This window comes from Thermobia domestica, chromosome 7 (genome assembly GCF_964235325.1).
Source record: "Thermobia domestica chromosome 7, izTheDome1.hap1.1, whole genome shotgun sequence".
In the NCBI taxonomy this organism is placed as follows: domain Eukaryota; kingdom Metazoa; phylum Arthropoda; class Insecta; order Zygentoma; family Lepismatidae; genus Thermobia; species Thermobia domestica.
Window position 1 is genome coordinate 287,073,794 of NC_137460.1, and position 26,565 is coordinate 287,100,358.

Here is a 26,565-nt window from a genome sequence, read left to right on the forward strand (position 1 = left end):
GCACATAGTTTCTAATGTATTGAAATTTCTTATCGGTAGTATAAAATGATGTAAATAGTTGTAATTTTCCATAATTGTTTTCCAAATGGATCTGTATACCAACCAAAGATAGTTTTGTCAAGTTTAACAAAAAGTCCAAAATAAGTCTCTTGAAAACTGCTCTTACTTGTAAAAGAATATATAGTGATCGCCTTTGGCTGTTGCAATGGTCTTTCCAAACAGTTTGATGAAAATTAAGCGTAGCATAACAACAAAAGGTGCTTCTCTTGTAAGGAAGAAAAACGGAAAAGCTTAGTGAGATGAGTGTAGCAGGGCTCATAGCGAGGCACTTTTTTTTTAAAAAAACTAAAAGTTACTTTTTTTCAAGTTGGTCACTAAAAGTTACTTTTTTTCAAATTTGTCGCTAAAAGTTACTTTTTTGGGAGGTAAAGTGACTTTTCCGTGTGATTTATGTTTTGCATTGGTAGTTTTCTAAGAAAAAATATAAACATAAATGGGCAAAGGCAGAAACTTGTTACTCATTACCCTTCTGAAAGCTTCAGTGAAACAGTCAGCTTTATTCTCACTTCAGCTTTTATTCTTTCTAAAGTACAGTGGATGGTTGGTGGATGCTTAAGCTCTCAAGATGGGGTTGAGAACCCTTCTCTGTCTATTCTTTCTTCTATCATAATAGTCTTTTAGTTTTCTCTCGTAATAGTTAACGCTCCGCTCAACGTTGTGTGTGTGTGTTTCTGTGGTTTATCATGTTCGTCTTGTGTTATGCTTCTTGTATGTTCTTCTTACGAGTATGTGATGAATTTGAAATATTTCACGGCTTTGAGAACTTTCAATGCTAAGTTAAATATAATGTCTGGGATGAAGAAATTCGGACATAGTCTAGAACTGGTTCCACTTACTCAGAAGCTTCTTACATATGCTAAGTCTGCTTACCGTAACTACAAAGCATACCTAGAAAACCTAAGAAAGAAAGAAGCTCAAAAAAAAGAAGTAAAGAAGAAAAGATGAAACAAAACAACAAACAAACAGAGAGGTGGTGGAGAAATTGACAAAGGAAAAAAGGGCAAGATGAGATTTTGGTCACTTTTTCGTGTGCGTTTGGTCACTTTTCAATTGTTTACAAGAGGCCAGATCACTATGAGCCCTGGTGTAGGGAGCACTGACTTCTACTTCGCCCCGGGCGCCAAAATTTTCTAACTACGACTCTGCCAGTTACAAAAGGAAAACAAATGCATTGACGTAACGCAGGGAATCATATAGCGCAGTCATGTTTTTGATGCAATTCTAATAATAGTTTTTATATTTATCTAGTTCTTCTAATTCGTTTCCATAGTAATAACTGTTGATGGCTGGTACCCTTCCGTTTGAATGAACGAGAAATAATTCACTCTCTTTTAACATATTTCCTTCGTTCTTGTTTAAGCGCTTTAAGTAGATCTTGTTTAAGATGGCCGAAAGTTCATCGTTGTAAATAATAGGTTTTTAATCTCTTCTATGATTACTTATAAAGGTGCGTCACACTAATTCCTAATACAAGGGGAGTCCGAAAATAGTTTTCCCCCTCATGAAAGCGAACACCAATGGAGGAAACGAGACAGCGGTTGCACGCGCAACACACCCAAACACAAAGTTGATATCGTATCCTGCAGATGGCGCCTGCACAAAGCAGAGACGAGTCTCTCAGTCTGATCCTGATAGCTATAGAGAGAAGGCGTGTTTTGACTTCTTGATCAAAGGAGGAAGTGCGAGCGGTTGTCCAGGCGAGTCGGAACAAGCGGCCTGGCCTTTTTGCATTTGGTGTTCTGTTGTTGGATGACAATGCGGCAACACAAAACAATATTGCAACTCTTGGATAGGAGCGCCTTTCCCATCCGCCATACAGTCCTGATCTCGCACCGAGTGACTTCCATCGGTTTTCGGCTTTGAAGAAGACTTGGCGGCAAGCGCTTTGGAAGCAGTTCTGAAGTCACAGAAGCTGTTCGACGCTTCTTCTGATGCACTGCTCTGAATTTTTCCTGGAAGGGTTTTTGAAGCTTATAGACTGGTATGACAAATGTCTCAATGTACGTGGTACCTATGTGGAAAAATAAAGGTACATCTGATCTTGAATGTCACATGTTATTTTTGGTCTTGCATCCCCATATCTGTCCACAATCGCCTAGGAAAACTTATATTCGGACTTCCCCTCGTAGCAATCAGCCACGCTAATAGATGTCGCTAGCGTACAGGCAATTTACCAACTTAAAACTATTGTCACGATTTACTTGCAACTTAAAACTTGTATTGTCTGGATTTATTGGTAGTTGTTCAAAGTAGAACAAAGGGAGTAAACGTACTTAGGTTGGAGCGTTAATACATCCAGAATAATATAGTCTAACGATTTAAGTACAACTTAAACTGCATTGTTTCGGTTTAATTATTTTTAAATTGATGAAGATAATGCATAAGTTGAACTGGCTTTGCTGTTTATTACAACGTAACTAAAAGAGCTCTTGCCGTTTGTGACCATCAGAAACAGACATACAGCGCATGGTACACAGCGTTAGATCTGGCAGTAATCTCCATCAGTATGAAGCTTTCTTCCAATGTTTCTGCAGCTGCGCAATGCCCTGGCGATAAAACGCAGGGGTCGTGGTCGCAAAGAACTCGATGTGTACCGCAGGTCTGCCTCATTGTCGAAGGACTTGCCACGGAGAAAGTTGTCCAGGGAACGGAGCAGGTGGTAATCTTATGACGCTAGGTCCGTAGAATGTGGTGGATGGTACAGTCTCTCCCAACCAAATCGATAAATGAAATCAGGGGTCGTTCGTGCTAATGTGGTCTAACATTTTCAGCGCACTCGTGTGTTAACCAACGTTGGATCTTTCTGCTGCAATGTATGTTGCAACTGGTGCGCTGTGGCCTAGCGGTAGGAGCTCGTAATGCACCGCTTTGGCGAGTACTTCATCAGACACAGAGCATGATGAAGACGTCGTCTTGAGATAAGAGGCACGGTGTCACGTGATTACAATTCTGCTACGCTTAGGATTGTCATACTGGACTCACTTTTCTCACTCATAACCACACGACCAAATATAAATCTATTATGATGTCGAGAGAGCAATGACAAACAAGCAAGCACACCTTGTTCTTTGTTGGCTACCGACAATATATAGGGCACCCACTTCTACAGTCCTATGCGGTGCACGTGAAAAGTTTTGACTGTTTCCTCGGAAACCTGAAAGCGTTCGCAAGTTCACCACACGTTCGATTGATCCCTTCTTTATAGCTGCCTTCAAGGCCACGTCATCAAACACCTGTGGTTCCTCACTGCTGTGTTCTCCTGACTTGAACTCCTGTAGTACTGTGTTCTTCACGACATCCTGTTCAAATACTGGCTATTTGCCGACTTTACGGCTGCTGACAGGCCCACCTCGAAGTCATGCAGCAAGCAGCCTTCGATACCTTCATTTTTCTTCGACACTAGACGAGCTGTGTTTGGGCAATTCAATAGTCACACTAGCGCTCCATCGCTTTCCCGGGGGTGTAAGTCATTTCGCTTCCTCTCTGTGAGTGCTTCCTCAAATGGTACGTCAAACAGGCAGGGACGTTTATAGTTATCTTGTATTACAGTAAGAGTCGTGAACATGTTTCTGTTTTAATGTTAATAGTTGTGTATCCGTAAGTTGATTGATATTCAAACTATTAAAAAAAAAAGTAAACAGTTGAAGGTTCTAATTAAGCATACATATACCATACAGGAGGCAGGAACCTACGGTGCCAACAACTAGTTCTAAGCCAATCTGATGAGGATGTGTTTTGTTATCCTAGGGTTCCTACTGCTCACGGAAATCAGGGAAATTTTATAAAGTATATATATATATTTTTAACATTAACAGTACACCAGTTTCAACTTAGCCAACCATTATAATAGCTGTTTGGGTATATTGCTATGTTTTTTATTGCTGTATGAGCAATTGATTACTGTTTCTCTCTATAGAATAAATGTTCTCATATATAAATATTCACCGTTATTTATTCCTTATTTATATGTCAACGTCATCCGATACCTGCCATGAAAGTCAGGAAATTTCCTGCCAATGGTCAGGAAAAGTCAGGGAAGTAGATTTCTCCAGATCAGTAGGAACTCTGTATTCTTCCAGAGATTGTGTTTTTTATTCTTCACACACTTTTCTTTTGGTCTACTCCGAGATCTCCAACTAGAACTCTGCGCAGGTCACTTATTGCTTCATTTCTTTTACTTTTAATAGGTCATGAATTTCACACCAAAGGGAAGCATTCAGCTGCATATATGGGCAAATATGACATTGGAGAGCGTGCAACTCAAGTTCTTATTAATACTCTTAAGTGGAAAAGAATTAATGTGGAAATGCTTAAGAGGGGGATCAAGAATTCTCGAAAGGATTTAATATGGTCAAGATGGGAATTTCTGAAACAAAACTACTTGGACTTTAAAAAAAGTGTGACAGAAGGATGTGGAAGCTATGTCATACAGCCAGAATACGCGAACCAAATAGCTCAAATTCTTTCGGCGGAAGAAAATCCGGCGACACAATCTAACAGTTATAATGAAACATTGCCGCAAGTAGCTGAAGAAAGTGTGGAGTCGGTTGGCGTTACAAAGGATCTAATTAAAAAATGTGAAACGGAAAGATTTATAAAATGTGAAACCGAAGAATTTATAAAATACGAAACGGAAGAACTTATAAAAAGTGAACCGGTAGAATTTATAAAATGTGAAGCGGAAGATTTCCAGGTAAATGTAAATTATGTTTTGGTATATATTTTGCAACAGTGAGTACGAAGTGTACTTGAACACTTCCTTCGTATTTCCATCGCTACTGACTTCTTAACTTTTCGCACCTACTGTGGATTCAAATAAGACACTAATTTGAACGCGTATTACTCATGATAAACACATCCGAGCAGACTGCTGTTTCCACTGCTTCGTACATTACGTCTTCTGTTATGCGATTACAGGCAGTATCAGCTGACGAGATAGTCAGCGGGAAACATGCAGCATCGAAAGCGGAAATCAATCGAACTCGTGTTCGAGATTTCGTGCTGAGGAATGCGGGACTCTCTGACGCTGAAGTCGTGAAGCACTTTCAAAAAGAGGGATTGAGTAGTTCAACTGTGTACAGAACATTAAAGCGGTTCAAAGATGGGGTTTCAGTGAGAAAAAAGAGAAGGGAGAGGAAAGAATAAAAATGAATGTGACGAAAAAAAATCAAAGAGAAGATTGTGTCACTGATGGACGTGAGCGACGAATGTACCATTTCAAGTGCTGTACATGCATTAAAAGTGAGTCGTGATGTTATGAGGAAGTAGCTACTGGAACTGGGTATCAAAAGGAAGACAAGAAAGGATGCTTCATATGCAGGTGAAAAACAAAAAGTTATTGTGAACAAAATTGCCAGGGCCAAGTTTCGTACCTCTAATGATGATAGGGACGTAATAATGGATAATGAAACGTATATTGATATGAATGGATATGATTTTAGTGAAAACATGTCGTACTTTGAATCTGATCACATTCCTGTCTCTGAATCCGTAAAATTTAAGATGAGAACTAAATATCAACAGAAACTACTCCTCTGGATGACAATAAGCAGAAAAGGTCATTCTTGGCCGTATTTTCATAAGCAATCAATGGGTACAATTAATCAAATTATATATCAAAATGAATGTGTTCGAAAGAGACTTATCCCATTTATCAAAGAAAACTATCCGAATGGTGATTACATCTTTTGGCCTGATTTAACTTCTCACTATGCAATAGGAACGCAGCAGCTGCTGGACCGGGAGGTAGTGCAGTTTCTGCGCAAAGAGCGCAATCCACCAAATGCCGTCCCCTTGAGAAATTCTGGGGTCATTTGAAAGTAAAAGTATACCAGCCATCACATAAACCAAAAAATTGAAAAACGAGCCCGAAAAATAATACGTCAATTCAGTGCAAACTACTTCGAACAGCTGATGGGGAATGTGGGTCCAAAAATCAGTCACTGGGCTGCTAATTAGGGTGTTCTTTCTATCATTAACTGGTTTCATATGATTGTAGAATGTCTATTCTATCATCAGTACAAAAACTGACTTTTCATGTGCAAGTAAACAAAATACGGCAATTCAAAAATGTTTCATCTGAATCCACAGCAGGTTATGTGTAGCCACACGAATAATAATAAATAAGAGCTTATTGCTAGACACGTGCAGAATAGTAAGAAATTTGATGTAAATCTGACAAGGAACGGATATGAACGTGTCATCCGAATCAAACCCAGTCCATTCGAGAAACATTACAAAGATATGTTCATGCACGAAAAAATTAGGTGCCATGTACAAACGGAGTATGTCCCTGGGGCCCATTAACCCTGTTAGCATAATAAAATAGTAACTTGCAGTGAAATAGCTATTGCATCAACACTGTTTATTGTAAAGTAATGGTTTATAGTTCATTCTCTTCAGCATGAAACAAGCTCTCCAGAGGTGCTATGTATTGGGCCCATAACATACTTGAACAGGGATTGGTAGAATGTCGGGAAAGTTCCCTCCAGAAATCCCTCCCATCAACTTTGGGCCTTTCGGGAATGGCTTCCCGGGTAAAGGCACACAATCCAAATGTATCTCGCAAAATACAATAGGGATAAGAAATGACTGTATCAAGTTTTAAACATAATAGGTACGAGGGGAAAGGTTGTATGCCAATACACGTTTTCCCCTCATACCTAGTCCGTCTATCAATACAAAACTTGGTACACACATTTCTGATCCCCCTATAGTATTTTTCGAGATATGTTTGGATTGTGTGCTTTTATCCGGGGCTACTCCAGAGGGATCCAAAGTTAATTGGGGGAGGGGAGGATTTTTGGAGGAAAATTTCCCCACATTCTCCCAATTTCTCTGTTCAGGTACAGTATGGGCCCCAATACATACCACCTCTGGAAAGCTTCCCAGGGACGTACTCCGTTGTCCATGGCACTTAAGTTTTCGTTCGTGAACATATGTTTGTTATGTTTATCGAATGGACTAGGTTTGATTCGGATGTCCGGATGACACGTTCATGTCCGTTCCTTGTGAGAAGAAAGGAAGAAACACAGGGATACAGCAACACTGTATGCTTCGTAGAAGCATATTTATTGGAGATTATTATTGCCTCACCTTTGGCAATTTCAATCGCAACCAAGAAGGGTAATTCTAAAGCTTTCAAAACGCACCCTTATTTTATGATTATATATATATATATATAATGATGTCAACCGAAGTCTGGAAGAAAGTATAACATTGTTTCATGAAAATCGAGTAATTTAAGGAAAGTTATTATTAACATGCTATCAGAGAATGAGACAAATTCACCTTCTTTCTTTTAATTTCATTCTTATAATGATTGCTGCGGATGGAAAAAGAAACGAAAGTGATAACCAAGATCCAAAATTGGAAATGGAATTTGGAATACATTCAGCACCCGTTCATTGACGGCTTCGCCAATGTCAACCTGAATGCACACAAAGCTACATAAATGCTACTTTCCCGCGAATTGTGATGCGATTCAAACAAAACGAAGTCTTGTTCCAACCTCATCACAAACAACCGCAATAAACTACTGTAATAAAAGTTATGGATTAAGCAATTATAAGTGAAACATACTACGACGAATTATTACGCACATAACATGCACAGAGGAGAAATCCTAAATTAAATACATACATGGTGTAATTTGTCATATTCATATTATTGGTGTTCTTAGTTTTCTACAAACGTACACCTGGTAACATAAAAATTAACCAGGATGCAGATCTTTACGTTAAACGACCATCTTGAAGAGTAGAGAATCTCCTTTCCCACTTTACACACGAAGCTCTGCCCACGGGACTAGAACCCATGCGTGAAATCTCAAATCCCTCGTAACATATACATTTTTATTCATTTCGTCTCCACGTGTATTCTTATTGGTTGGAGCATTATCATGACGCACAGGAAAGGTATGTGAGAATACGTTATCAGAATAGTTCTAATGGTTGAGATTTAAACGTGAACAAAGAATGCATTATGACTAGAGGTACGAGTTTTTCGCAGGATTAAGCAATTTTCAGTTTCTTGACGGTTTATGATGTTCTGTATGTATTTTCATTGGTTTCCGTTGCGCGATAAAACGCAAAATTTCTAACAATATGCGAAATAACGCGAAACTTTAAAAATACGTTTTCATTAATTTAAGAATACTAGTTTTCCGCTGACGGAACAGTAGAACGTGGCATGAACGGTGCATTTTGGGTAATTCGGACACGGCTATAGAGAACATTTTGCATCACAATCGTAGCAGGATGGGGAGTTTCAAAGTGATGATTATTTCAAGTTTGTTATAAATGCACTTACATATGTGAGGCTTCCAACAAGCAAACCAATTGTAAGAAATATTTTTCAAAGTATATACTGGTGGTAAGTGGTAAACGTACAACAATGAAGGAGGAAAATGTAGAAACAAGTAACATGTTTATGTTTAATGCTTAAATGTAACTTTTGCTTATGTTTTTTAGACGACAGCAAAACTTTCCTACTCATAGTAAGTTTAGTTTATGATTCACCTTCAGTTTAATTTAAAAAAAGAATGTTCTCTAAGTGAAATTTACAATGTCAAGTAAAATATTCAGTGTATTTTGTTTTTAGGTAATTAATGGTTTATTTCTGTAGTGATCTATAAATAAAAGAACAATTGTAGAAATGTCAGGGAATATCTTTTTCACAAGAGCTACAAAATGCGAAACTTTTTTTTTTTTTTTTTAAATGTGACAAAACGCGAAATTTTCAAATTCTTAGTGCGAAAAACTCGTGCCCTTAATTATGACATATAATAAAAGAAAACGCAGAAATAAAATGAAATGTATTTCTTTAACTCCAATGCATAAAATAAAATGAATATCCTCAAAAATTAGTTCATAGTAAAGATCACTATAATATCCTCGTGCTTAATTTTTGATGAAAGCGATGGAAACGAATTTTTGGAGCCTGAGAATTATGTTGTTCGTTTCCATTCTTCTTCTGCAATAGACTTTTCTTTATGTACGAACATGTAAAATAGCACTCTCTTAAGTAGCATACTGTATAAACAAAAGTGAAAAATAAGCGATTGTATCGCGACTTGAACTCATGTCCCAGCCTTCCGTATTTGTGCGCTAATCACTACGTTACCGAATTATTCTCGTAGCCAACCACATACGAGAGGAGTATCAAAACGTTAGTATAATCACATGGAAGAAATCCACTCTGGATAACTCTGACACCATGATGGTATTAGTCCTTCTCTACGTAATTACCGTGTCTAGTGACCAGGGTGGATTGATTTAAATCAGTCTGATTTAAATCACTTGATTTTTTAAAAATAAAAATCGTTGATTTAAATCGAATTCCGAAATAAATTAATTTAAAGTGAAAATAAATAAAATCACGTTTCTGTTCTGTTATTTTGATTATAGAAGTTAATAATCATAATACAATGAGACTCAAATGTACAGTATAGTATGAAAACAAGTGTCATGCAGAGGATGATTAGGGAAAATCCCATTTTGAACAAGTAACGGAGCAATCCTGCTTTCTTCTTTTCGTAACATTGGGTTTGGGTTTTAAAATCGTTAACTATTCCAACGGGGAAATCACCATCGACATTTAAGACGAAAATTCTTTTTTGTGCGTGTCTGTTTGTTTGTTCCCACATAATAGGGCGTATTTAGAGGGGTCCTATCCCTTCTCTTTTTTGTTATAACATTAGGTGAAATGTGTGTGTTTCATGCCGCAAGCTAGTTCTGAGTTTTTAAAAACAGACCCCTGCCAAATATCAGTAACTTTTTGTGAAAAAAGTGTCATTTTGATAAACGTTGCTGTACTTTTTCCTTAATGCTTAACCTTTTAAATTATACCACCTATTTTTAGGTGATAGGCTAGAATCTTCAGTATTCGATTTAAAAAGTACCAATAAGGTTTTTTACTTCGTTTTCTTCAAGACTTGAGGCATTTTAGAACACGTTACATATGCTTTCACGCCTTTCTGCGTTGAGGCATAGTGTGTGATGACGTCATAAATTTAAAAAGTTATTTTTTGTCAGATTACATTTTGCATTCAGAAGACTGAAATTTTGCACACTCGTTCAGTGCACCCCTTAATAATTTTCAGATGTTTTCATATCTCTGCGTGGAAACAGCGGGGTCCAGAGGGGCAAAAATGTTTTTTAAAAAAGCATATTTTTAACAAAAAAAAAAAAAAAAAATAGCTTTTTCCGCCTTAGATTGAGACATGAATGGTACCGTTTGAAATTATGTTGTATTCTGAAGAAAATGATGTACGTACTATGCTCCTAGGATAAATATGGATGTCTCAGGAAACTGTTACCTGAGATCCTGTTTTATACGGGAATCTGGGGTATTTGGGGAATATTATTTTTCGCGAGCTTACTTTGCACCTACAGGATTGAAATTTTGCACATTTACTCAATGCACCCCTCGGTATTTTTCAGATTTGTTTCAGATCTCTGTCTTAAAACAGGGGGAGGGGTCCCCAGAGGTAAAAATTAAGAAAAATAAAAATATTTTTAACAGAAAATTCCATTTTTCGTGATTTACCCGCCCCAGATACATGATGGAGACATGTGAAGGGTACCGTGTGAAAATTTGTTTTATTCTGAAGAGAATAATGTACAAATCATGATCCCAGGATAAATAGGAATGTCTGAGGAAATTTTTATATTACATCCGGGTCATCTGGGGCATTGTGCAAATGTTCTTAGCTCATTGTTAAATAGTTTCTCGCCCTTACTATTCAAGATAAAAGCTTGAAATTTTGTACACACATTTAGTACATCCCTTAGTATTTCCCAGTTGATTTTGAGATCTGTGCGTTAACAGGAGAATCCAGAGGGAATCAAAATTTTAAAAAATGCCGATTACTCTCAAAATTTCCCGCTTCAGGGACATAATAGGGAAATTTGAATGTTACCGTTTCAAAAGCTTTTCTATTCTAAAAAGAGTAATGTATGTACCATGATCCTAGGATAAATAGGGATGATGCTGTAGCTGCTTGACTGAAAGTCTATAATCAGGATGTCTATCGGTCACGAAAGTCACGAAAAAGTCACGAAATCAGAAAACGGTCATGAAAGTCACGAAATTTAGCTTTTGGGTCACGATTTTTTTTAAGTGTGCAAATATAAGTGCAGATTAGAAAATGTTGTTCTATAAAACATCAAAATTCAACACCAAAAATGTCTATGGTCGGCTTTAGACGCTACCAAATCGCAAGCAAAGTACATTTGTATCGCATGGATCAAAATTCCGCCAAATTCGCTCTTGAAAATGTTAGGAAATTTTATGATTTGGTAAAAAAAAGGTCACGAAAAAGTAACGAAATTTCATTCTAGAATTTTAGTAGACACCCTGATAATTTACCTTTAAAAAGAGCCATAATTTAAAAGGGTTAAGAAACATTATTTGGGATTGATATATGTTAACGATTGGGATAATTCAAAATTAAAACCCAATACTTTCACTTAAATGGCATAATTAACATTTAGTACTAATTCCTAATGCTTTTTCTTCAGTTCGCGACTTGTATTATGAGAAAGATTTGATTTAAATCAAAAAACATGATTTTTTCCACCCTTCTAGCGACACATTTTTGCCAGCAGTTCTTCTATTTCCGTAAGCCTGTTTTGTAGAAGTCTGCAGTTTGGCATTGAAACCACAGTTGAACCTTATCCCCACTGTCTAAATGTGGCGTCCTCTGAGTGGATGCTTCATTTCTGGAAAGAGAAAGAAGTCAGTTGGTGCTAGGTCCGGTGGGTAAGGAAGTAGAGCAATATTTCATATCCTAATTTCACTACCTTCATCATGGATGCATGGATGGAATGAGCTGGTGCATTATCCGCGAACATCAGCACCCTGTTTTGTGAACAATGCACGACGTTCCTTCTTCAGTTCCTCTCGTAACTTAGGAGATGGGAATAATAGGAGCTAGTAATAGCTTGCCCCTGTGGTGTATAATCTCTCATGATGATCCCTTCACAGACCTAGTAGGCGGAAAGCATTACCTTGGCGCAAACTTCTGCACTCGTTCCTTGTTGGGGAAGAACGAGAGGTGTTTCTATTGCTTATTTTCTTTGTTTCTAACTCATAAAGATAAACCCAACTTTCATCCATTTTCATTAGTCTGTCGAAAAGTTCATCCCCTCATAGCAATGCTACATTTCTCTTACAGCGTCTTCGCGATTTCTCTTCTGCAAAGGCGTTGAGTAGTCATGGCACCCACCGTGCTGACACTTTCTGAAGATGCAGCTGATGTTGAATGATATTCCAGGCAGACCCATAACTCCTACCTATTTGCACAGATGACACTTTCAGTGGTTATTCTCCTATTTTTCATTATGATCATCTTAACTTTCTCCACCAAGGTGGCATCATCAGTAAAAGATGGTCTTCCAGATCTAGAGGCGTGCTCGGTGATCATGTGTTTAGTTTGGAATTTCCGTTTCCACTTGCGATACCATCTCATAGAATGGGCTTTCATCCTCATAGACTTCTTTCATCTCATCGAGGATCTCCTTTGCTGATTTCCCCTAAAGATGGATGAACTTACTGACGCTCCGTGCCTCAAGCTTGTCAATCATAGCATGTTCAGTGATTTACTTGAAAAAAAAAAAAAAAAAAAAATTAAAGACTCCAAGATTTGCAAGGTCACCATACAAGGACCGAATGCATGTCCGATGGATTCGTAGTTCGTCACCTAGGTGATTGCACAGTTTTTGATTTTTTCTCGTACTTTCGTAGTTTCATTTTTGAGGTCGTTGCTCAGCCATTCAGATAACATTGACTAAACACAACACATTACGTTCCCCCCCCCCCCCCAACAAAAAATAAAGATAATTGTATTCTCCATTTTCTATATGAAAATCATTTAATTTTTTTGATGTCATAATACATGACGTGTGGTGAATATATGTTTTATGCTTGTAAATAAATAATTCGGAAATCTTATTTTAGATACGTTTTCTTAAACTGTATTTCTGTATTGCAGGATACTGGGAACATATATCTGACGGACTTTAGTTAGTAACTTCGGGGGAAGTCTCCGATCTACGGAGGACAAACACCGCCTTCAACATTCTTAAATATAGAAGAGGAAAGAGGAGAAAATTCAACTGTTAATACAAATAAGTCAGTAAAGGAAGCGTGGCAGATAGTAGCCAGCGAAATGAACGAAAGGTGTACCCGTAATGAACAAATGTTAGCAGGTGCCAGTTCTCAGACAAAGTGAAGGGCTCTAAGGTGTGATTATATGAAATAACAACTCATTCAAAAGAGAATCAGAAAATAGTGAATTTGAGTCTACGTAGCGCGTACGAAACATTACAATAATCATGTAGTCATTATATGGCGGTGAACAAGAAAATCCAGTTACGGTTGAATTTTCGTTTATTTCCTCGCCTTCATCGAACGTTCTGTTACGGAAGAAGAAAATAACAATATTAAAAACCAAAGCGCTAGCAGTGAAAGAACAATTGATAGGAAATGTGCTTGTAACCATTGATCATAGCAGTTCGTAAGGAATTCCAACTGTTTTACATCAAACTTTAAAATAATATCAAACGAGCGTTGAGTTTAATTCCCAAATTAAAAACTACAAACAATATGAGGAAAAATATCAGTTCAAACCATGAAAAGTTAAACTCAGCAGCTACACTCATGCGTTTATTTTTCTAATGGATTACGTTTAGTTTTTCGTGCACTAAAAATTCTACAAGCAGTGAATCAATTTTCATCCTACAATCTTCTAATATGTTCATTTATTAGTTCCTTTGTGTCTCTTATCGTTTTTGGTCTTGTTCGTGAACCATTCGTACATAACAAACATGACAAATTCTTATCACAAGGATACATTGACCTAGTAGGGCTACCATCAGCAGTATATCCATGCATAATGAACCACTCCAACTCCCTATTCTTAACTATAACATTAATGTAGTCTCAGTCTATTCATCTCTACACAAATTCAAAATTTGTTATATAGTTTGGTATATTCTCAGAAGTGTATGAGATTGTATATGAATGCAACGAGTGATATGTAGATATTGATGAAGAATAACATTGAAATTAAGAGAACAGCCATGTAACGGAGTGTTCAAGCATGAAAATACATTTAACCTCTTTTAAATGTTCCAGGATTTTTACCTAAATCAGAGATACTACGGAAAAGGAGGGCTTTGATTATAATGAAAGCGAAAAGGATATATAATAACCAAAGTATTTTAAATTAAAAAAGAAATCTTTGTTTATTAATGAACTGCAAAGAATACCACATCAAATAACAGTTACAAACAAAAATAATAAAAAATTATAGCACTCAATATTTATACAGGGTGTTTCAAAACAACATCGACAACAACGTTTGGGAGGTAATTCCTGACACCAAGAGAAGACGAAAAGTATAGACCAGACTTTCCCAACCTAGTGTCCGTGACCCCCAAGGGTCCGCAAGGTTATCTGACAAAGGTACACACAGTGGTAAGGAATACACAATTTTAAGTTAAATGATCGTCTTTTAATTAATAATGGCAAGTTAATTTGCGTGAGAAGTGATATTCAACCTATAAGAAGTTGACGATACTTATTATCATGTTAACTTCTTGAAGGTAATACTTTTTTTTTTTTTTTTCAGAAAAATACTTTTTCCTGTACCTCATAGGTAAGCCATTTTGGTTTAGTTCTGTTTACGACTGGATTTATTTATATATTTGCAACATATTAGTCAAGGTGTTCGGCTCCAGGTTTGAAACCCAGGACCGCCTGATTAGGGAGTAGGCATCATACCACTCTAACATGATTATACCATATATATATATATATATATATATATCGGGTGTTTTAAAAATGGCGCCCACGGACCGCAGAGCACTCTTCTACAGGTCAAAATAAATCGAAAATGTTATATAATGTTTTGCCCTCCGAGGCCTCCTTCAGCCGCTATGGGGAATCAAAATTTCACAATGTGGTAACATCGCAGATTAATTTGGAGAAATTAGCATTACTCTACGAATACAACAAGCAGATGAATCGATTGCTACACTAATAAGTGATGCTAGTATCAATCAATATCGACTTTAGTTGCCATCTGGAAAGAATCGATATAACTATTTGATAGATTGGTACATCTAATCTATGGTTCTTTATTTGCGATGTGGCCACATAGTGCAATTTATGTCTCCAGACGATGACTCGAAAGGAATACAAATATATATATTTTTGCTTTGTTTTGACGTGTAGAATAATGCTCTGTGGTCCGTGGGCGCTATTTTTAGAACACCCGATATATATATATAAACTAATATGGGGAAGAAATATAAATACTAACCGTATATATAAGGGGTCCTTCGTATGTGTTGTAGACTCTAAAGGGAGTCACAGAGTGAAAAAGGTTGGGAAAAACTGGTATAGGCGTACCTGGGTGCATGATTTCGAAGTTTTAGGCTGCCAAAAACATGAAAAAATGAACTTTAAAGGTCCATTGCTCCAATGCCGTTTGATCTACCGTAGTCGGGTCAAGATTTCACTTAGGAGCTAATATGTGTCCTATCCAAAAACCCATGTCTCAAAATCCTGCGGTACTTCCACAACAATTTTTATAGAGGTAGTCGGTTAGTACTTCAAATTATATACCCCTAGCCAATCACCCTGTATAAAGATTGTTACATGATTACCTTAGGATTCTGAAACGTGTATTTTTGGATAGCGAACATATTAGTTTCTAAGTGAAGTCTTGACCCGACTATGGTAGGTGTTGTACTTTTGGAGCTATGGACCTTTAAAGTTCATTTTTTCATGTTTTCGGCAGCCTTTAACTCCGAAAGAAAGCATTTATGCACCCAAGTTAGTTCATACTTTTTGTGTTATCTTGATATCAGGAATAACCTCCCAAACGTTGTCAGTGTTGTTTTCAAACACTCTGTACGTCATCTGAAGACCAGGCATACATATTTACTGATATAAGAAAGATAAAAATCTTCTATGTAACATGTTATCTTCAAGTTTTTATCCTTATTCTTTTCTGTTGACAAGAATGTTTCAACAATGGTAGAAACTTTCTAACTCGATCACAAGGTAATATTGTTTCTTTAGTGAATGCTGTAAGTGCAAGTGGTCTAATGAAAACGATAAGATTCAATTCTGTATTTGTTTCATAACAAAGCTCATACTAAAAGTATTGGCGTATTGGAAATGAATTGAGATATGTAGTTTAACGCCGTTCGATATGCTCTTTTCGATTTTCGCATTGAAACATTTGTTTGTTGATGTATTATTAAATATAAAACTACGAAGACACATCATCATGAGATTTTGAGACAGCAGATAAAAGCCACACGTTTCATGGGATCGCCGTTGATGTGGAGCTTACGTTTGACGGGAGGAATCATACACTGACTCCCAGTTAATGCGAGCTTATAGTGAATAAAATCATATTGGGATTTCCTGTTTCAACTCGCTTCCTCATTCGCTAATTCTTTCATTTCCCTACGCCACATTGAGCGTACAGTGTAACCGCGGGACGTGAAGATAAAGAGTCTATGCCATTCCATTTTACTATTTTATTTTCAAGCAAATTTATTATGTGTACAGTCTCTCCGTAGGGTACTTACATTAAAGTTCAGAATCAGATCCAACCTTACGTGAAATTCGAATATTAGAACTAACATCAATATTGGTCAAAATATCTTTTAGAAATGATTCTTTGCCTTTTTAAAATGTGAAATAGTAACATAAGCTGTTATGATGTATTTTATCGATTGTATAACCATGTGAATGCGTTTCAAGATGACTTCACTTAATGCAAAAGTGGTCTTTGGTTTTCAGATGTATGTAACTAAGTCATTGTAGAAAAATTCAAATATATACCTGAACATTCCAAAATCCTGGTATTAATTTTTTGTAATAGCGTTATAAAGTATATATTCAGAAATTCCTTGAACTATTTATATTTAGTATGTTGCTTACTAGATATCATTTTTTTTTTGTGTGTGTGTGTGTGTGTGCGTGTGTGTGTTCTGGAAAATTCAATCCAACAGACGATTTTATTTTATTTTTTTCCTTACAAATGAAATTAGCTAAGCTTGTAAAAAATGTTTGTAAAATATGTAGAAATTATATTGGTAAATAAATTTTATAAATATTGCTGTACTTTTATTTTTCTCTACATTTTTCAAACTACCGAAATAAGTTTTATCGAAGATTAAAAAAAAAAAGAAAAAAAGATGGAAAGTGTGTATTCAGTCAAAACTTCCGAAATCTATATTATAAAAGAGAACGTACAAATCCTTTGTTCCCTCATCACGCTAATACGGCTGAACCAATTTCTTTTATTTTTGGGGGGTTATTAGGATTTGGACCCTAGATGGTTTTTATCATATCACTTTAATTTTTAATTACCAGTGTCTTCAGATAATTGACCATTCAAGTGTCCATAACGTACAAATCCTTTGTTAGTTCATCATAGGTAAAAATAAACGTATTTATATGCAACCCGCATGACCGTGTCACTCGGCGGGTTAACATAAATGACAGGCGCTATAATGTTAACATTTACTGCAATTTGAAAGCGAAAAAGTAAAAATTATCTAAGTAACAAAGTTTATTGCGTTCCGGGGTGACCGCAGCGAAGCGGGGTGAACGCTGCTAGTTTAGATATAAAATTTATTAACGTTTTTATGTAAACGTCTTAACAGGAAATACTTGTAATTCGTACTTACAATTCTTTATAATGTTGGATAGAGCGCGTACGTCTGGTGCGCGTTGTCCTCGGTCTAGCAAGTTGTGGTGGTGGACATAATCAAGTGCGTGGGTTTCTCAGGATACTCCCGTTTCCTCTGACATTCTTCAATCATCATTCAATTGCTTTAATCATCGTCTCCCTTAGCCTTAAAGGCATAATCATTCAATTGCTTTAATCATCGTCTCCCTTAGCCTTAAAGGCATAATCATTCAATTGCTTTAATTATCGTCTCCCTTAGCCTTAAAGGCATAATCATTCAATTGCTTTAATCATCGTCTCTCTTAGCCTTAAAGGCAAAATCATTCAATTGCTTTAATCATCGTCTCTCTTAGCCTTAAGGGCATAATCATTCAATTGCTTTAATCATCGTCTCTCTTAGCCTTAAAGGCATAATCATTCAATTGCTTTAATCATCGTCTCTCTTAGCCTTAAAGGCATAATCATTCAATTGCTTTAATCATCGTCTCTCTTAGCCTTAAAGGCATAATCATTCAATTGCTTTAATCATCGTCTCTCTTAGCCTTAAAGGCATAATCATTCAATTGCTTTAATCATCGTCTCTCTTAGCCTTAAAGGCATAATCATTCAATTGCTTTAATCATCGTCTCCCTTAGCCTTAAAGGCATAATCATGCGACGTTAAATTCAAAGATTTCATTTCATTTTTACTTTATAAAATTTACAAACTTACTTTTTAATGAAATTCAAACATTGTTATTACAAGTAAAACCACATTAATTATAGTTTTGTTCTCGTACACACAGTAAGCTTCGAATGAATGTCGAGATTATAAACTTAAATTTGATGTAAAGCTGAGAAAAAATGTCGTAGGGCATAGTTTTCAGTTTTCACGAAACTTTCGAGGGAAAACAGCAGTATTATCGTACCCAAGTTGGAAGATGAAACAAGATTTTTGAGTTGGAAGTTTTTCTTTCTTTTTTCTCTCAAAGAATGGGGCGTCATTCATCTGCGACCTTCATAAAAATTTTCCTTTTCGTTCCTTCCATATTTCTATGTAACCTGACACCACTGACCAATTTGCAGTAGTATGCAACCAGTTTGTTTGGTTTCGAAGTGAATGGTTGAGTCACACTACACTGTTGCTAATCAGGCCGTTTATTGCACAGAAGAACCCTTAGCCTTCTTAGATTGCGCCGAATAGTGAAAATGGCGGATTACTGAAAGCACGTAAAATTTTTGTATATGCAATATATGATATGATTTTGTTTTATGTGACAGTGGAATTGTAAGCAAATACACAATGTACACCACAGATTTAATCACCCAAGTACCTCTATCAGTAGTATATAGAGAATGTCATAAATGAGGGTTGATATGGTATGAAGTTGATTTCTACAATACAGTACAGGGTACAGAACAAAATTTTGAATGGTTTACTCAGTATACAGGTTTTGAAACGTTATTACTTTAAAATATTGTATTTTGTGTATGGTCACAACAGTGTTTCTTGATAATACACATACAAAATCTGATTAGGAAGAGAATAGCGTATTTGTGAAGGTACTAGTTAGCAAAAAAATATATGTACACTGATGTCCAAAATTATTGTCGTATATCTATAACTGTCTTCTTGTAAGAATATAATTTGATAGTGATTTTGTAGGATACTTTTAATACTGATGCTATGTGTATAATCGGGAAATGTATATTTGTGGTAAATTTCTTAGAAAAAGAATTATAAATACGAAAATTAGAATGAGTAAAACAAAATGTTGCTAAATGGACAAAAGAACTTTTTTTCGTTTTTATTGTTCTTATTTACTGTTCTTTTGACATGAAATTTGCCACATACATGTTTTCACTGATTAAACACACACTAACACTATAAGAAATACCGGGCGAATTCGTTATCAAATTATATTCCTAGAACAACATATTTATAGATATGCGACAATAATTTTGGACATGAGTGTACATCTGTTTCTGAATCTGGTATCCCCGCACTGACTGGTGTGGAAAATACAAGAATTAAATTAGACAAAGCTCTAGTTTTTGTAGAGAGACACAACGAAAGTCTGGAATATTTTGCGTAAGAGGGATAGAAGCTGTAAATACAATAATATAACAGGAATACAAAAGAATCTATGAAACAAAGAAAAATATCATAGAATTAAATTGCTTTTGAGTTTAATGTGTTTTTCAGCAGCAAGGCTATATGAGACGGAACCTACTAATTAACGTGGAGTGCGAACATGAGCTCCCGCCTGGAAAAATATCAGAATATACGAAGTGGGAGCACACAGTACGATTGGAGTAAAGAGATCCTTCAGAACGTATTGAAAGCGAAGTAGTCGTGGTCTAATAATTAAGAAGCCGTTTACGAATCTGAAGGACCATAATTCGAATCCACTCAGTTTTTAACATTTTTTATAGACCAAACGTTGTAATATTTTACTTTAAAATTGTTGATATAATTTCGACGATGTAACTAAGTTTCTATGATCATGGAAAATTAAATATGTATTTACGGTAGGGGTGAGAAACCTCAAAGTATGTATAAGAAAAAGTAGCGCAGTCTTGGCTAAACGAAGGGGAAAATTTGTGTGATGGGCGGAACCTCGTAGTGACGTACGTGAGGGTATACGTGTTTTATTACACAATATACTCCAATAATAAATATGGTATAAATGTTACCCATCATGGATTTCTCGGGTAATTTCCCCTGACAACTTCTAGATGAGGTTGAGAAAAAATATAGTAATACATTTTCCACATAGACTTACAAAACAAGATGAGAGAAAAAAAATCTAGACGATATGAGTGAACCTTTCTGAGAACTGAGACGACAGGAGAGTTCGAGAAAATTTTAGGAGATAAGACGAGAAAAATCTTAGAGTTATGTATTGTTGCCACAAGATGATCTAGTATTCTTGTGACGAGATGCGAGACGAGGCATATAATTATCATCCAATAGGAACATATACTTTTCGAGACGAGACATCATTTTCACGATATATTTCCGGGACGAGACAGCCTTAAATCTTGTCTCCTTGATAACACATTACATATGAGAAGGAAATACCTGTACGTCTATTTTTAACAAGATAATTAACTTATAAGTGTTGTCATATTGATTCAACTCGAGGAAGTCGAACTGTCAAATACTGTTTACAAGAATTTTAAGAATCATAAAGAAAAAATGATCAAAAGATTGCCATCTTGGTCAAGACTTAGTTTTTGGATCAGGGACCATAACATTTTTGAACGGCCTCTAAATCTAGTTTTCGTATTTTCTACAGTATGAGCACATCATACTGAGTTAAGTAATAGTTTAGTTTAGGTTCTGTAGATACAAGGCGTACAAGAAAATTGTTTATTAAATATATTGGATCTTTCGATCCAATAAAAGTAACAGAAGTTGGATTTATCACATGGAGAGTTGTGGAAACTATATAAGATATTCTATTAAATATTTAGAAAAAGGGAAACTGCATTTTTCTCATATCACTTTCCAAACAGATGGGACAAAAAACGAAGTGTCATGCAAAATGTTAAGAAGATTCTAAGTTTTGTGTTCCTAGATGTAAATATTATCATTATTACACTATTTGTAAGAATTCAAATATTCATTCGAATATGATATCTAAATATGAAATACACAGAAAAGGCTAAGCAATGTGCAAATTTTTCAAAGAATTTCGAAAATTCTATTTGGAGTATTTATTGCGTGTATATACACTATGTGATCAAAAGTATCCGGACACCTGGTTGAAAATGACTTACAAGTTCGTGGCGCCCTCCATCGGTACTGCTGGAATACAATATGGTGTTGGCCCACCCTTAGCCTTGATGACACCTTCCACTCTCGCAGGCATACTTTCAATCAGGTGCTGGAAGGTTTCTTGGGGAATGGCAGCCCATTCTTCACGGAGTGCTGAACTGAGGAGAGGTATCGATGTAGGTCGGCGTTCCAAAACATCCAAAGGTGTTCTATAAGATTCAAGTCAGGACTCTGAGCAGGCTAGTCCATTATAAGGGTGTTATGGTCGTGTAACCACTCCGCCACAGGTCGTACAGTATGAACAGGTGCTCGATCGTGATGAAAGATGAATTCGCCATCCCTGAATTGCTCTTCAACAGTGGAAAGCAAGAAGGTGCTTAAAACATCAATGTAGGCCTGAGCTGTGAGAGTGCCACGCAAAACAAGGGGTGCAAGCTCCCTCCAAGAAAAACACGACCACACCATAACACCACCACCTCCGAATTTTACTGTTGGCACTACACACGGTGACATAACATTCACCATACCCACATCCTGCCATCGAATCGCCACATTGTGTACCGTGATTCGTCACTCCACAACGTTTTTCTACTGTTCAATCGTCCAATGTTTACGCTCTTTACACCAAACAAGGCGTCGTTTGGCATTTACCATACCATGCAGCCGCTCGACCATGAAATCCGTTTTCTCACCTCACGCCCAACTGTCATAGTACTTGGAGTGGATCCTGATGCAGTTTGGAATTCTTGTGTGATGGTCTGGATAGATGTCTGCCTATTACACTTTACGACCCTCTTCAACTGTCGGCAGTCTCTTGTGCTGTACGCAGACCCGTGCTGAATACTAACGACGGCTGTGGACAAGTCTACCAAAAGGGCGCTCTTACAAGCGCGAATACACACACACACACACACACACATATATATATATATATATATATATATATATATATATATATATATATATATATATATATATATATATATATATATATGTGTGTGTGTGTGTGTGTGTGTGTGTTTAGTGACTTAATTAATGTAGTAAACATCGGGAGGTGATTCCTGTTCCGAGATAAAACCAAAAGTATAGGCCAACCTGGCTGTAAAAGATACCTCCTTTCGGCGCCTTGACCACCCGAAAATTCTCGGAAAAATGCAAAAACAGCCATATTCGTGAACAAAACGTCGGATCGAAATCGGGCAAATGAGAATGTCCATTATTTTTAGTCGTAGATTCTATTAGTGTATAATTATATGTAGTGCAGGGGCGGTGCAAGTATGGCTCCCAAAGAAACTGGAGTACTCCTTCGAGTATTTTATCGAACGTTGAATGAGGAAAATGATCGACAATCAACTACAAGATTTCAACAATCAAAAAGTAGTGTTCATTGTTCATACATCTGCATCGTTCAAATTAGAATACTTAGAATTCGAAAGAAAGAGAGATACACATACATGTGTGATTGATCTATTTTGTCTCAGTACAGAATAAACTCTCGGAAGAAGAATTTAAATGTTACTTAGTCTTTTAAGCCCGTTATAGACGAACAAATATTCCATATTATATTGTATCAAATATTTCATCAAAGTGGAATTTGAACGTGTACGATACTGTGGACGGCAGACAATTTCTTCGCGTGCTGATCGTCAATTAGGACAAGTACCGAAGCGGCCACCAGGCGGCAGCACGAACAACCAGTGCAGTCTCCACGCATCCCAGCGAGAACTCTTCCTCATTCTCGCAGTTCCAGCGGTAGGAAGCAGCAGAGTTCCAGCAGCCGGTGCCAGGATCGAGGAGCAGGGTGGAACAAGGGGACCACATGGATCCGAAATGAATCAAAGGCAGGGGACACCTGAGAAGATGGTCTACCAGCATACACACTGAACAAGCGTATCGTAACATTTCTCTTATTTAACCTGTAATCGGAGCCCTCAGCTCAAAACTTGTTTTGTAATTTCAACTTCAATAGTTTTTGGTTCATATAAACTTTCTCACATCATAAAAATTTGTTTCTTTTGCCCTAAATGATTCTCGCGATTGTATTTGACAATGTCCTTTTGCGCAATTAACTTTGCGTACTGCTTAGGCAAGTGCACCCTCGGATTCAATAGAATACGACGGTCACATCAAGATTATGAGACTCAGAGACATCTTGTAATAATAATATTTGTCATTACACAGTCGCTGGAATCTTTAGTGGCCACGCAGCGTGGGCGGCAATGTATTTCTGCCACATGGCCCGATTTGCGTTCTTTGTTCTGTGAAAGTGTAGCTCAACCATGTACATGATAATTAGTGAATCCTTAGTTTTAATTTCAGTATGCGAATGTACGGACCACTAGCAGTGAAATTTGGAGTTTTTAATTCATATATTTTGAAGAAATTTTACTTTTGTTACGTTATGTATCGCGGCCTAGTATATAGCAATTTCCGTGATTCCCTTGCGCAGCAGTAATTATCTTTTAAAAATGCTACCTGAAGTGTGTGTGCAATTTTTGTAGTCTTGTTTTTAGCGTTTCGTATGTGTTTTATGTGTGGCAGTTACATCATATTTACATAAGGAAATATTTGTTTTGGTTTATATTTACCTCATTATTAAAGTGACTTCAACGAACGTAACTCCGTGAATTTACATAGTTTTTATATTATTACGTAGCGCCAGTGCGAAAGGCACAATGGATACAGTCGATTGGAAATTCAGTGTAGAAAGAAGGAATTAACGTCTCACGTTCGGGATGTTAGTAAGACGATCGCAGAAGTGCAAGGGGAATTAAAAGGAGAAATTTTAAATCTCAATTCAAGTTTAGATAATCTTAGCGCTGAACATCAGAATACTAAGAAAGAAGTTGAAACATTGCACGCGTCAGATACTTGGCATAAGGAGGCTCATGAGATGATTAGTTCCAAATTAGTCAGTTTAAGGGATTCAACATTGTCAGCCTTTCGTAGAGTAAACGAAAGATTTAAGAAGGTGTACGAGGAAATAGGAGAGCAGGAACAGGACATATTAAAGCATGTAGGAACCTCGATTAAGGATGTAGAATCACAGGTAGAGAGCCTGCGGGACGAAATTCGTGACATGCAGAAAGGGTTAGATTCACGAGCAAAGAAAACAGAATCAGAATTACAGATTCAGTTAGTAGAACGGATAAACATTTTGGAAGACAAAATGTCTCATATCGTTACCAGCTCACAAGTAAACCTTACGTTTGGGTGAATCGAGTTGCTGACTGAGACACATATGAGCAAGTAGTACTAAATGTGGGCAGTATTTCAGTGAAGTTGTAGGTGCGAAGCTCCAGGGGTTTAGGAGATACAGCTACCAGAACATCATATGGAAGTACAGTATAGTCTTCATACAGTTGGAGGTAAAAGCCCTGTAAGACCTCTTGTAACGACAAAAGGTGAATAACAAATATACGGGTACATATTAGGACTAGGGGGAAGTCATATAGTAAGGGTATACCTGACGGCGGCCATCTTGAAATCCGCCATTTTGAATTAAGGTTAAGTTTTTAAAATAGGAATAGGGTCATGTGATACATGATTTAAGGCGCAAATTTAATCAGAAGAACAATGGTGACGTTAATTTTGATTTACGCGCAATTGGTAAAAAGTTACAGGGGAATTAAATATTGTTGCAGCATATGTATTAGTCCTTTACCCCACTTTGTAAATTTTGTGTTAATGATAATAATTAAATAAAAAGCAGGTGGATAAATATTAGTCCTATGGTAAGAGTTGCCTTGATGGCGGCCATGTTGAAATCCGCCATTTTGAATCAGACAAAAGTTTTAAACAAAACACATAACATTGACACCTTATTATTAGCAAATTTTACCATAAATCCAACGGTATAACCATTTTTGCTTTATCATTAAACAGCATTTGTTACGCCACCATTGTATTTCTGATTAACTTCTAGTCCGAAGTCATCTATTGCATTACCCTATTCCCATTTAATTTTGTGCTGGTTAATGGTAAAGCAGAAATGGTTATACCGGTGGATTTATGGTAAAATTTGCTATTAATAAGATGTCAATGTTATGCGTTTTGTTTAAAACTTTTGTCTGATTCAAAATGGCGGATTTCAACATGACCGCCATCAAGGCAACTCTTACCATAGGACTAATATTTATCCACCTGCTTTTTATTTAATTATTATCATTAACACAAAATTTACAAAGTGGGGTAAAGGACTAATACATATGCTGCAACAATATTTAATTCCCCTGTAACTTTTTACCAATTGCGCGTAAATCAAAATTAACGTCACCATTGTTCTTCTGATTAAATTTGCGCCTTAAATCATGTATCACATGACCCTATTCCTATTTTAAAAACTTAACCTTAATTCAAAATGGCGGATTTCAAGATGGCCGCCGTCAGGTATACCCTTACTATATGACTTCCCCCTAGTCCTAATATGTACCCGTATATTTGTTATTCACCTTTTGTCGTTACAAGAGGTCTTACAGGGCTTTTACCTCCAACTGTATGAAGACTATACTGTACTTCCATATGATGTTCTGGTAGCTGTATCTCCTAAACCCCTGGAGCTTCGCACCTACAACTTCACTGAAATACTGACCACATTTAGTACTACTTGCTCATATGTGTCTCAGTTAGCAACTCGATTCACCCAAACGTAAGGTTTACTTGTCAGAAACTCGCAGTTCTAAGGATAGTACTTTCAGTAAGAATTACAATTTTTCGCGGCAAATATAAGGGAAACGTGCGAATGTAGTAATGGAGGGAAACGAGCGTCCGTTACATCCCACAGACGCCGACATAGGATCGAATAATCGCTTCGGTATGAATGAGCCTAGCACTTATTTCTTGCAGCTTAGGCCTACCATAAACGGGGTGTCTTCACCAAACTTTTACCGAGAAAGGGTAGAAACGTCAGAAAATGAGAGAATACTCCAAGAGCGAGAAACGATTTCCAAGTTAAAGCTTTCAGATATTAAATTCCTTTCGAAATTCAATGGATTCAATGGATACCGATTGTTTACCCTCATTAT

The 26,565-nt window shown here is 36.7% G+C and overlaps 1 protein-coding gene across 4 annotated transcripts in view; it reads left to right on the plus strand.

The window, feature by feature from the left end:
• LOC145691001 (uncharacterized) overlaps window positions 1-17,214 on the plus strand; it is a 102,233-nt gene extending 85,019 nt beyond the window's left edge. For 2 of the 4 annotated variants that reach the window (XM_081766478.1, XM_081766480.1), the window contains exons 8-9: window positions 4,248-4,753; window positions 13,055-17,213. In XM_081766478.1, the coding sequence (XP_081622604.1) occupies window positions 4,248-4,753; window positions 13,055-13,090 (542 nt within the window). In that variant the 3' untranslated portion in view covers window positions 13,091-17,213. Of the gene's footprint in view, window positions 1-4,247; window positions 4,754-13,054 lie in introns of all 4 variants that reach the window. The other 2 variants (XM_081766482.1, XM_081766481.1) reach the window with 2 other exon arrangements.
• The last annotated feature ends 9,351 nt before the right edge of the window (window positions 17,215-26,565 follow it).